This window comes from Amblyomma mixtum, chromosome 1 (genome assembly GCF_055824585.1).
Source record: "Amblyomma mixtum isolate Tamu chromosome 1, ASM5582458v1, whole genome shotgun sequence".
NCBI classification, from domain to species: domain Eukaryota; kingdom Metazoa; phylum Arthropoda; class Arachnida; order Ixodida; family Ixodidae; genus Amblyomma; species Amblyomma mixtum.
This window is the reverse complement of record NC_143012.1, coordinates 65,101,079-65,114,551: the sequence shown is the minus strand read 5'-3', so window position 1 is coordinate 65,114,551 and position 13,473 is coordinate 65,101,079. Positions and strand designations below refer to the sequence as shown.

The 13,473-nt window shown below is 50.5% G+C and overlaps 1 protein-coding gene across 9 annotated transcripts in view; it reads left to right on the top strand.

Moving 5' to 3' along the window:
* Positions 1–9,574: 9,574 nt before the first annotated feature.
* The window catches only part of LOC149366534 (ATP-dependent RNA helicase DDX4-like), a 33,672-nt gene continuing 29,773 nt past the window's right edge, over positions 9,575–13,473 (top strand). For 3 of the 9 annotated variants that reach the window (XM_089551295.1, XM_089551337.1, XM_089551279.1), the window contains exon 1: positions 9,997–10,291. In XM_089551295.1, the coding sequence (XP_089407421.1) occupies positions 10,254–10,291 (38 nt within the window). In that variant the 5' untranslated portion in view covers positions 9,997–10,253. Of the gene's footprint in view, positions 9,726–9,961; positions 10,292–11,093; positions 11,208–13,473 lie in introns of those variants that run through there. The other 6 variants (XM_089551322.1, XM_089551339.1, XM_089551330.1 and 3 more) reach the window with 4 other exon arrangements.

Sequence of the window (13,473 nt, the reverse complement as noted above, 5' to 3'; positions counted from 1 at the left end):
TAAATAGCGTACAAAGCTCTCCCTTGTCCTTTCTTGCTATCGCTCCTCACTATCCTCTCCCTTTCATTTTCGCGGGCTGCAGCAGATAGCAATTGCCGCGGCCGGCAACACTCTTTTGCTTCACCTTTTTTACTTTTTGTTTTAAAAAATAAACCACTACCGCCACCAACACTTCGGAGCCACCCGCCTCCTCGGTGTGGTGGGAAGGGAGGACGGGGCTAAGATAATCGAGGCGGCCGAGGCCTTCGAAGAACTCTCTCTTGTCCGCGGTGCCTTCTTCGCTACACATGACCCGCGCAGTCACGGCCGGTCTCGAGGGGAGCGTTTGCGAGCGTGGTTCGCTGTCTTCGAGTTCAACCGTGGCGCAACACGACACGCTGCTGGGCCATCGCTTTCTGTTCCGGTACGGTTTCGCGCGAAGACCAGCCATAGAGCCCCGCTCGAAGAACAGAAACCATGCGTTCCAGGAAGGGGCGTCATAAACAGACAGACTGAACTGGTCTGAGCATATCACGAAACTTGTGGCGGACACATCTAAAACACTTGGCTTCATCAGGCGTTCTCTCTCTTTATCCCCCAGTAACATTCGTAAGCTCGCATATGAAGTATACATTAGACCTAAACTTGAATATGCCTGCGCAATATGGAGCCCTCATCAACAATACTTAATTGATTTACTAGAAAGCATCCAGAATCGTGCAGCTCGCTTCATCTGCTCAAAATATGATACACGGATCAGCGTTAGTGCCATCAAATCATCCATTGATCTCGACTCGTTAACTCATCGAAGGAAGACATTACGGCTGAGTTTATTTCATAATCTATATTACAACCGCCCTGACCTGCGAACCTCCCTTCTGGTACCACCTGTACGAACGTCCCGTCGGCTCTTCAATTCCCTGAGCGTGCAGCGTATGACTGGTTCCACAAATGCATTCAATAAATCATTCTTACCCTTGGCTATTGATGAATGGAATTCACTTCCCGAAACTATTGTCCATGAGCGTGACAACTCAAAATTCAGGCAGTTAACATCCGCTCATTTTTCTAAATAAACTGATGAGCAACAATAGGATTTCGTTTTTCTTTTGCTTTACTTTTCTCTAATACACTGCATTTTTTGTTCAGTACCCGATTGCTTTTCCTTTTTGTGTGTGAATATACTGTTTTGTTGTTTGTTAAAAGTATGCGGACCATAACTGCCTGTGTAATTTTCGTCCGTTTGTTTTCCCTGTATTTCAAAATGCACGGATCATAGAAATGCACGTACATCACCATGCCTCGTTGTGTTTTTTTTTGTCTGTATAAATATGACCATGGCCATACTTTCTTGTCCCCCCCCCCCCTTATGTAATGCCCAAACCAGGGCCCTTAATAAATGATGATGATGATGATCTTTCGAATCAGCGCCTCCAGACAGGTTTATTCTCTTCCTCCCGTTCCGGAAGAGGGATCCATTCGCGGCATATGTTTCGGCCGGCGTTCCCCAGCTGAGATGACAGATGGTCAAGGGCGTCCGCAGAACTTTTTGCGGGGGTGGGCACCATCAAAAAGGAACTATTTGGGGTCTAAACTGCGCACATGAAACAAAAATTAGAAACAGAAAATTAGTGCTAGGCTTGGAGAACATACATTGGATTTTATTAATGAACAAATAATTAAAGTAAATAAGCAAAATGCGAAAAGTTAAATCACCTAAGCGTGCTAATCAAGCTGTGTAGTTGTTTCCTGCTAGTGCATAAATAATATATCCTAATTCCAGGGGGGCAACCGTTCCTCTTGCTCCCCTTCCGGACGCCTATGCAGATAGTAGAGAATGCGTGACACAAATAATGATTTTAGATGAGTGATTTTAACTTGTGTTGCAAGTGCTTCCTTTCTGTGTTGAGAACAGAACTGCTAAACGGAAACGGCTGAGTCGCTTTGATTACTAACAGGACTGCGCGGATAGTGGTAATGAAAAGCCTTTATTGACTATGGGGGTTATTCCTGTAGTAACGCTCAAAGGGCTAGAAGCAGTTGTCGCTCTCTAGCACCAGCGTGCCAGCCCTAGCAGTCAGAGCTGTGACCCCCAACCCGCGGTGCGGTGAGTCGCAACCACGGCGGGTTCGGGCCAGAGGGGACAAACACGAGTATGCTACTCGGAGGAGCGTTTATTGCTCCCGAGCAATACAATGCAGCAGCAACAATACAACCGCCGTAACGAGGGCGAGTGTTCCGCTCGCGTACGGGGGTGGAAAACACAAAGGGCAGAACGCACGCAAAAATGTGGGGGAAGAAGGTTCCGCTCACCTCGCGTGGTTCCTCGCTCACGGCCCGCGGCGGTCAAGTCACACACGGTGGCCGGGCGATAAGGGCAGCGGTCTCTGTGGCAGATCTCTGATCCGTGCGTGTGCACGGCTCCCGCCAGAAGACGAGCGAGCCTCGGGAGAAACGCGCCTTCTTCCCGGGCTGTGGAGAGGAGGTCTCTCCGTTGTAAGAGAGGAAAGAGGGAAAGTCGCCGCCGCGGCGTCGCGGCGGGGAGCGAAAGGAAGCGGGGGTGGCGAGAGTGCCCTCCCTCGCAAAACCTCCCGAACGGCGCGCGCATAGCATCGCGTGATAATTACGCGCGGCCGTTACAATGGGGCAGGGGATTCGTGTGTATCCCCACATCACTCAAAAAGGAGGTGAGGCTCTTTAAAGAGCCCCGTAATGGGTAGAGTCCTTATTTCGGAACCCCTTGGTCGAAGCCGCCAGCTTAGCTCTCTTGTTCAAGGCCTTTTGGGCTTGAAGGTCCGAGCAAGCAAGCAGAACCGCCTCCTATTCTTATCTGGTAGGACTGTGCGTAGACTTTCGTCGACGGAGCCGCGCGCCCAGGAGCCTCACAGCTGTAAACGATGCTCTCTAATTGGCTTCCATTTTAAGATTAGTGCCGTGCGAACTGCGCCGTCGACCCGTCTACTCTCGGGTGCTCGTCTCTCCGTGTCCTTCAGTCAGTTTCTTCCCCCCCGGTCGCGTGATGTCTCCTCTTCCCTTCGGAGTGCGGGAGGCGTCGCGGGGTCCCCTCTTTCCTGTGACGAGCCGGTGGCTCTACACGTTAATCCCTTTTGTAGGCGCGGTGCGCTCTCGTCGGGGTCCGCTTTCTTCTGGCCATAAATTTGTAGAAAGTGCGTGCTGTCCGAAGGTCGAAGCAGTTAGCGAATTCTTGGAACGTCCTTGGACTGGGCGAGAAATGTACCCGTCGGCAGCATGCTGCAGACCTAACGTTCTGGTAACGTTCGTTACCAGATTATTTCAGGATCCCTCTTACATATTCGATTTCAGATCACTTTCTCTCCGCTGCTACAACGAAACGTCCAAAGATCAAAGGATACACTACGGACAACTTTAGAAGTTAAAGACGCTTGCAAAAACGTTTCGTGTGCTACACACACAGGGTCTCAACAAAAATCCCCGAGCTACAAATCACTGCGTTGTCAACAAAAAGAGGAGGAGCAGGAAATCCACAAGCATCTGTTTCCCATCAAAGGCAAAAATAAACAAGAATATACCATAGCCTTTGCCGGGAAGGGGGGTCCGTTCGCTACGGCGGCAAGCGACCCTTCCCGCCAATGACCCCGCACATTGCCTCATCCTTTGCAAAGATCAAGGAAAGCCGCCCCTCCCAGTTCTCCCTTTCTATCTGCCCGCCTAGCCGAGCATTGAAGAAAGAAAAAGAACAGAGACCGACGGCCCCCTCGACGGGACAGACGTCCTGGAAAAGGGGAGAGATCACGGCTCCGGTCGGGAACGCTGTTGAACATGTTCCTCTCCAAGGCCACCCCGGTCGACGCCGAGAGCAAAGAAAAAGGGGTGGGGGGGGGGGGGGGGGGGGAGGCGGGGAAGGGTGCTGAAAAGCAAACAGCAGCGGCACCTGCGCTGATTCCAGCGAGCGAAGAAACAGCCGGGGCAGCACAAAAACGTCAAGTGTTGGGGGGGGTGTTCCTTTTTCCTTGCTGTCACCGAGCTCTCTACGAAGCTTTTGCGAAGGCCCCATTACTCGCTTGGTTTCCCTTGGATTGTTTGGTTTCGCTGAACATCGCCTCCCTAAGTGGTCTCTGATGAATGCGACGGACAGGCGTTCAAACTACGTCTGAAATTCGCAGGATCGTTTCAGACACATTATTCACAACTTCACCAGCGCTGCGACGAGGAACAAAGACAGAGAAGGAAGGACAAGGACAAACGCTACTAACAACTGAAAGTTTATTTGAAAAAACACAGATTATAAATCTGTCTCTTCATTACAGAGATTGTCATCTGAACAAACCCGGTGTGTCCAAGGTGTCTAATAAAAAAGCACGCTTTCCACTGCTTTACAGGGCTAAGATTAAATTTAGACATCAAGATCAGCTGACTAGGGAGTTGTGTGAAGCCTATCACATTCACAAGAACAGCGACACGTGCGTTAGCACACCTTCTGTAACCATACATGAGTGTGAAATTTCGTATCTAGATTCGTAACTTTCTTTTGCGTGCTTTTTTGCGGGAAGCGCAGGCGCTTTGGGTTGTCAGTTGTGAGCATATAATCTGTGTTTTTTTCAAATAAACTTTCAGTTGTTAGTAGCGCTTGTCCTTATCATTCCTTCGCTGTCTTTGTTCCTCGTCGCAGCGCTGGTGAAGTTGTGAAGATGTACCAACTAGCTCAAACCACGATTTTGTTCCAGATCGTTTCAGAATGTGTCGCAAACCGAAGACGTAAAGCTGAACAGGATGGCGTCGAAGTGACTCCCAGACGCCCGAGCTGCACCGTCGTGCTACGCCCGTCGGAAGTTTCGGCTTACGGTTGGCGTGCTTTCTGATCCTGGCGTCTCTTCTCTTCCTAGCACTGCGAGGTCTCACGTCGGTATCCTGCTGCCATTGGCACTTTTGCTGTGCATCGATCGTGGAAGACGAGACTCGCTAAAGACTCGCTAAAGTTCGCTAAAGCTTCACGCTTGTAATGAGCTTAGCTATGCACCCTCCTCAGAGGCACCGTGTATTGCGCCCGTACCTCTCCGTGCCTCGAACTTGCCCCGCCGGTATTCTTTTCGTGCCTCATCATCATTTCGGTCTTCATCAATAAGATTTATGCTGACTCTCTGGCGACGGCCCGATATGTATCACTGTGGTAACTAACGTGCTCACACTGCGGGCTCTCCTGCCGGGCGGACCTTGCACATTTACTTTGGCAATGTGCTACATTTGCAACTGGACACGGATGTACACGGATGTACTGCATTCGAAAGCGCGAGAATGGTCCTACAGTCACTCCAGAACACGGATTACCCTACCGCGCTGCTCACGGATTCACACACGGCACCTATTAATTTCCGCATATGAGAGCCAAAGAGGCTTGGTCAGGGCGGTGTAGCGGTACCGGCTAAAGCCCTGCTGATCAGGTGTGTATAAAGAGCGACTGCCTGATACGTATCATGATGTCTCGCATTTACCACAAGTGTCCTGTTCTACATGAGACAAAGGCGCGAGCCCTACCATATATCACCTTTTTATGGGAGTGTGTCGGACTACAACGAAGCCGCGCCCAGCACATTACCCCGGATTCGGCTGCCTACAGGATTTGATTATGCACCGCAACTCTGCTAGCGGCGTCGACCGCCACATATGACCTTCTACTCAACTTCCTCTCTCAATAACTGGGCCACTGAGCCATCCTACTTGAAATAAAGGGTTTCAGTCAACCAACGTGCTACTCATTTTCCCCACTTACAGCGGTCTCGTGTCTTCCTGTTCAAAATAAAAGGACTTTCAGTCAATCAATGAACGTGGTCGTCGCTGGCAGTAGGCAACGTCTACGCAACGCTGAGCGACGTCACAGCGAAGGTGGCCGATTTATGGGTCTCTTGTTGGAGGACGCCTTTAGGGGTGGTGCATATGGAATCAAATCAAATCAAATCAAATCTTTATTTCAGCACCGCAAAAATGCTGAGGGTCGTGGACAGCGGGACAGCGTGGACAGCGGGACTTATGGGCTTGACTAGGCCCACGGCCCTTTTCTACATGGCAGCATGGCATACAGCAAGAGAAAATTGTTCTAAGTTAATTGTACACAGCTCTCAGAAAAAAAGAGAAAAAAAAAGAAAAAAAAGAAAGAAAAGGAACACAAATGGAAGTTCACAGAAGGTAAGCGACTTGGTACAGTTGTTAGGAATATAAATACAGGCATGTATAAAACAAATCTACTATGAAGGCAGTTCTTAATAGCATAGAAATATTGCATGAAATGTCAACAAGAGAATGGCTGCAATAAAAAACTAAACAATGACTAAAGAAATATAAAATTCGTAACAAAAAGAAAACCGGAAAAAAAAATAAACTTCTACCTACATTTGTTTAAGTATTTGGGAAGGAGATGACGCAACATTTGAAGCCCATAATTTGTTCGTGAGTATGGAATTTCCCAGGTTTCAGCTTGTCGTGTAGTACGAATACTAGTTTTTAGCTTTAGGTTTGCAATCTTAAGCACCCAACATCAGGGTCAAATGCCCCGCTTTCAACCAATCGTCGCTCCTCCATCGTGCCTGAACCGCTCTAACCACTAACCAGAAAGAAATAACAAGAAAGACGATCGACGAGAAAAGTTACACCATTCCTTGTCTGTCCCGGTCCATATACGTATACCGCCATTGAAGCAGCGTTGTACGTAAACAAGCTGTCGTACCGACACAAGGCTCCAAAAACTTTTCTAACACTAAATCAGGGTGTCAGACGCAAGCAAGAGGACAAGGCTACGGGTTCGTTTCGGTACATCAAAAAAAAAAAAAGTCAAGGCGCCATTCGTAGCCAGCTACTCAATCGCTAAAACCACTAAAAAAAAGAACACACACATAACGCACACACGCGCACACACACACACACACACACACACACACACACACACACACACACACACACACACACACACACACACACACACACACACACACGCACGCACGCACGCACGCACGCACGTGTGCATCGTTCTGACCCATCACTCCCCTCAGCGAAGTACTTGGCGAACACATACACCACCGAGCCACCCCGTCGCGAACACGCGCATCCTCTTCCGCGAACTGTGAAGTCAAACCCACGTCCCTCGGTCCTTTCAGCAGGTCACGCCGACAGCAAACGAGCGCAGCGCGCCTTGTTCCCTTCGACAGTACTCCTTTTTGTGGCACTTTCTCCCGCCATTGTGAACGCTCCCTTAGTTTATGGCTTTCCTTATCTGCGCCGCGGTGCCATCGTAACTTATGCCAAGGCTCCCAGATTTCGTCTTTCGTCTTTTCTCGAGCTATTCCCCCGGCAGCTTAGAACAGTTCACGCCGCGGACGCCTGAATCGACAGCAGCTGTTCTTGTTGCCTCTGAAGCAGTGGCGGTCCTAGGGGGGGGGGGACGGCGGAGGGGGCGGTCGCCCCCCCAAAAGCCTTTGCACATTTTTCCGAACGTCCGTTTTCGGGCTCTCATAGGGCGAGATGCAATTTTTTACGTAGAACTGGAAAGCTTTTTCTTCCGTGATGAAGTAGTCCCCTACTTTTCATGTTCACCGTGTTGGCGGCTGCCTTATTTCACACAATTCCACATTCTACACGCTGGTAGTTATACGAGCGGAATTCGTTGTGATTTTCGAGGTATCGTGGTCCTGCCGTGCCCCCACCGGTGTCTTGCCATGCCGCCGGCGCGGCGACGACGGCGGTGCCATTCACCTGCGGTTGCGGTGGCCAGCAACCTCGTCGGGGCGGCAAAGAGCCACCCATTCATGTCTTTATCCCACAGCGACGCCAGAGGGGATCATCCCTTTTTGGCTTGACAAGGAGCGCCGACCAGCCGCCTTGTCGGAGGGGACTGAGGGCGGGACAAAGCCACTTCCCAGAACTGAGTAATGAAGGCCGCTAATCCCACTGGGGAAATGTCCGGGCAGGTGCTTTGACCTTCATGGACACGCCGTGGCGGGATATCTCAGCCGTCGGCTTGTTTCCCCTGGTATCGAAATGAATATTGCTCGCGTAAACGTTAACATTCAAAGATTGAGTAATGGTATAACATCTATACCGTTCGCCATTTATTTTTCAACAACAAAGCGCACAAATTTTTTTTGTGTAAATAAAATAAATAAAAAATCGTTGTTTATAGTTTTTCTTTTTGATGTACAGAAATCTGCCCCCCCCCTTCCGCCCCCCCTAAAACCACGCTCTGGGACCGCCACTGCTCTGAAGCGATGGCACTCACCCACGGTGGGGGATTGGCCAAGGTTTGGTGCAGGTCCAGACAGGAAAAAAACTCATCCAGGTTTATCTCTAGCGGCTATTACATATAAATGGGTAAATCTGTGAAAAAAAAACCCCGAATTTTGAGAGATCTTGGGGAAATCGGAAAGAAAATTGAGGAAACAAAGCGGTGTGGGTGGAATAACTAAATTTTAAAGCAATAGTCAGAAATAAAATAATTTTGAGAGAATAGTAAAGGCGTCGAGAAGTTAACGCAAAAATCTCCCGGTTTCAAAATATACTTGTGAAGAAGCTGACACACCTGCTGAAGGGCACGCCCTTTGACGGTAGCTCCGAAGGAGAGGAGGACGGGAAGAGTAAACGGCCAGCCCTAGTTGAGCGAGAGGATTTTGCAAAAACTGATTTTTTTGCCGCGCCAACCGCCGGCAGAATAGAGGATGAAATGATCTGTCGTTTCACCGTCTCCGCATGACGCACACAGATTCGACAGCGTGAACCCAACGGCATAACTATAGATTAAGGAGAGGAACCCTGCCGCTCAACAGTGTCAGGGGAACCTCAAATTGCCTTGATGCGCAATAACGTAGGTTCCATGGGAATTTTAAATATTCGATATGTTATAAATGTTCCTTACGGTGCCGGAGTCTCGCCTTCTTCGGCACATCCAGATGAATGCAGTCATCACCCCGTCCCGCCTCTTTCTCTATCGCTATCCATCGGACCCTTCCTGTCCCAACTGCCCCTGTATCTATGTGGACCTGGCCCATTTCCTCTTTAATTGCCCGGCTACTCAGCAGTCGGGTTCCTACCCCCCACCCTCTCTATTCTGTATCTATGCGGACCTGGCCCATTGCCTCTTCTATTGCCCGGCTGCTCAGCAGTCGGGTTCCTTCCCCCACCCTCCCTATCCATCACCACCTGGCTCGACTGGCTTGGCGCTGAAGGGGAAGAAGAACAGCGACTTCTGGTCGCCCAGGCGGTCGACATGCTTGGCCTGTAAATTATGGTCGAATAAAGGTCTTTTACTACTAGTACTACTTAAATGTTTTAAATGTCCGAGCTGACAGTACACTTCTTCCTTCTCAGCGCCTCAGGCCCACGGCCTGAAGCTAATGTTGGACCCACACAGAGCAAAACGCGACGGCTATCTTCTGGAAAGAACCAAATTCATTGCTGGTCTAAACACCATTTCATCGGCATTCCCCAAGCCGGCAGTGCTTTTCCATTTGTTTTCTTTTTCACTCAGCGACCAGTGCCGACGGCGCTATGGTCGAAGCCTGTGCACGCGCACCAGAAGCTCGTGCGCCACGTCTCTGGTTCCTGCTTGGGCCACGTATACCAGTCTGCAGTAGGCGAGCGTCGTGAGCTGACGTGCATCATTCGTGCTCCAGGATCGAGTCTGTGCTTGCCGGCCGCTACGTTGGTCGGGTCTCTTCGCCGCTGGGATCAGGGCTTCAGCTGTATCTTGAGTCCGAGGTGACCGGGCCCCCCCCCCTCTGAAGGCAAGTTGCGTCACTGTTATTTTCCTGTTATGCCGTCTTCCGAAGGCGACGGGCTGCGGAACCGGGCGACTCGGCGGCAGCGAATGCTGAGAGCCAGGTGGAATTCGAACGCTTCGCCCTTATGCGTCTCATCATGCTTTCCTTTTTACCTCCCTGCGTCTCATGCTGAACGCAAGGGTCTACCTCAGTGCTGCCGCCTCGCGGTGGCAGCGGGACAGCGGATTTAGTAGAGCAGTTCCTTCTCTCCTCCGTGTTCGAACGCGTCTCCGGAGTGCTACGTGGCAGTGCTGCTAGGCGGCGCTGCTAGCACTGCCTGATTCTAGGACTCCTTCGAACGCGTTGTCCGTTGTGAGTTGACCATAAGTCTGCAACAATTTGCTAGATCTTCTAGGTTTATATTTTATCCCTTGCCAAGGGCTGCTTCTCGTTGCATCTTTTGGGACTGCGGATGACGAACCATTCCGAGTAGTGAAGAGGAGGCAGAAAACGCGCCGGCAAACAACGCGCTGTAGGACTGAGCGCCGAGTCATGTTGGATTTTTGCTTCCTCAGCCTCCTGCATAGCAGGTAAGGGTTAGCAGATGCCGGTGGGGGTTGAGTAATGGCACCTCGCGCCTCACTGTGCCACATCTCCCAGCATGCATTGGCGCTGTGTAGTCCTCTTTATCATGAGTGCAGTGACATGTTCGATTTTTGTTCATCCCAAGCCTAAACATGCTTCTTTAGGGTTATCGATCTTAGTGCCACGTAAGCTTACATAGGCCTAGTTAGGGTTAGCCAAGGCCGGTAATGGTGTATAGATGGCAGCACCACCTACCTTTGTGGCACAGCCCGGCAGGCCACAGGCGTGCACTGCGGTCTTGTGTGCGTTTTCTTGTTCGATATTCGTTATACCTTAGCTTACGTAATCCCAAGTTAGGGTTAAAAGCCGTTCGTGATGCATAGTACTACGTGGCACCTCCTGCCCTGCGCTGCGCAAGTCTTGTCTACGCTTTTACGGAACGCACTTCCGAGACATTCGAACGCTTGGAAAAAGCCATGCTGAGACGCCGAGACGCTTTCGAACGCTTAGAACAAGCCGTGCTGAAACTCCGAGACGCTTTCGAACGTTTAGAACGTTCATGATTATGTGGAGCCGCTGGCTTGAACCCTTGCGGTGGTTTGCACGTTGGGTGCAGCGTTGATCTGCCTTTTTGCACTTAGCTCTGCACACCAAAGGACGCTGAACGCCGCCAGATGTGGCCACTTCTCTTCGCCATTTTACTCTCTCCCTCATGGTCTTCAGTTGTTACCACAACCCACCGCGTTGGCTCATTGGTTAGAGCTGTCGGCTACGGAGCCAGCACAAACGTGTTCGAACCCGGACGCATCGGCCGCGTTTCGATGGAGGCGAAACGCAAAAGGCACCCGCGTGTGCTGTGTGGTGTCAGTGCACGTTAAAGAACCCCAGCTGGTCCAAATTATTCCGGAGCCCTCCACTACGGTACCTCTTATATTTTACGCCCACCTTCCTCCTTTAACCTGTCGCCGCGGTTGAGGTGTCCACTGAGAAGTGCAACTGCGCCATTCCCTCCAAACCAATATTTTTAGAGCGCAGCTCTTTGGCGCCCGTTTCTGCGTTTCACGGTGTCGCCGTCGCCCTGGTCCCTCGTAACCAGCATGGACACCTTAGTTGCGCTTTAAGCTGCGAAGCCAATGGAGCGGGAGCTTGGAAAGCAGAGGGCAAATTTTTTTTTGTTAACCATAGTTTTCCGTGCATCTTGGACTTAGCTACGGCGGACGCCAGCCCACGCGCCGCAAGGAAAAATAGTTTGTTTTGAGGAAAGGCAGGACTTTGAAACTCTCGCTCCTCGTCGGACACCTCTCCCGTGCCGCGTGAGGGAAGGTATGGAGGGAGCGTATTCGAACGTATGGAAGATGCGATGCACCTGTTGGGTCGTCAACGATACCGCACTTGTCAAGAACCCTTGGAAGACCCCGGCGATCATCTCCGGAGCACTTCAGGCACTGTTATGCCTGTTATCGTGAAGTGCCCCCCCCCCCCCCCCTCCCCCGTCTCACTCCTCAACGGACAGCTTAGCTCAGCCGCGCCGTGTTGAAATTCACTAAATAGGGGTCGAAAGAAGGGAGAGAGGCGCTCTAGTGGAGGGCTCAGGATTTATTTCCCCCGGGTAGAGAATTTCGTTCGCCTCCATCGAAACGCGGCCGCCACGGCCGGGATTGAACCGGCGTCCTAATGGGAACGGGCAGTAGGGAGTTTTAGAATAGCTGTAGGCCCTATCGATTAGGGGAATAGCGAGATGCCAGTGCGTATGCCCAGGAAACTTTTAAAATAGGGTGACCCTATCGGTTAGGGGAATGGAATAGCTGGTCAGCACTCCTTCCATTACGTAAATTCATGAATCTTCTACCAGACCAGTTTTCGTTGAACGTTAGATTTAATTACGCCCCTTCGGGTATTAATTGTCCTGCGCACTGGCGCCCCGCTATTCTCATATGCCCCTAACCAATAGGGCCCCCTGTTCCAAAAATTCATTTTTAGTGCCTTCGCCGCGGACTGCGTTTAGGTAGGCATCATTTGCGCCATCCCCGATTCGCTTGCTTCAACACATTTTATTTCAAACTCCAGGCTGCCCCCGTTCCGCGACAAGTTTGTTCTACAGCCATACAGTGCTGACTAAATATGCTGCGCTGTTCGGTCGGCGCGGATGCTAGCCGCGGTTACATGGCTGTGACATAAGCGTAACGGAACGAGCTATAGCGCGCTGCAAAAAGGCCCCTCTATTCACAAACCGATTGAGCCGTTTACATATGACATCGACCCCAGGAAAAGCGGTCTATAGCTGTGACTCGTCGAAGCTATGTAAACCCTGCCATGGCCTCTATGACCCTGCTAATCCTTCCTTTCCTTCCGGTGAATCGACCGGACGAATTCCTCACAAGTGTTTCTTTCTACTGGATTGCATAGCGCATTTTCCCCACTTCATTTCATCCAACAAACAATGCCTGCTCGTTGGCGCTGACGGGGCCTAGTTGTTCGAACGTTATCGCTACTTTGACGGGGAGGGTGCGGTTGCATATCTTTGATACGGGGAAAAAAAAAAAACGCAGACTGGAGTAAACACCTCCAGCTCCGTTGTTTTCCCCCTTCATTGGCATGATATGCTTCAGAGCGAATGGAGTACTACTTGATAAGCAACCGATGTGTTCAACGTCATCGCATGCTTCTTTGCTTATCGCGTAATTGTGCTGCTTTGTGCGCTCGTTAAACGAACCCTTTAGCGGAACAATGCACACTGCAGGGAGCGGCGAATGCTTGACGCGAACGTGCGACTTAACGTACGGTGAAAGATGCCTCAGCACCGGTTTCATTCGAATTAACGACAGACGAGCAGAATCTTAATCGGTTTTCGAGGACGCGTCGGCCATGCAGCTGCCGCCACGGAATGTCAGGAAAAAGTGGCGAGTCTCGAAAACACCGAAAGGCCGAGTTGTGTCTGGGTACAAAAAATTAAAAAAAAAAAAACGGTGCAGTGCGCTTCTTTATAGAATTTGTTTTATTTATATATTGCTATTCCTATCACTGCAGCCAGCTCTGCCGCAAAATTATGTACCCGCATATGATGCGAAGTTAAAAGGCACTTCAGGATTTTTGAGACACCGGCAAGACAGCGACAAACCCTTCTCGTTCCAGAAACTGTTAATATTAGTAACGAACGAAATGACGCACAACCACTTGGAATGGCTGA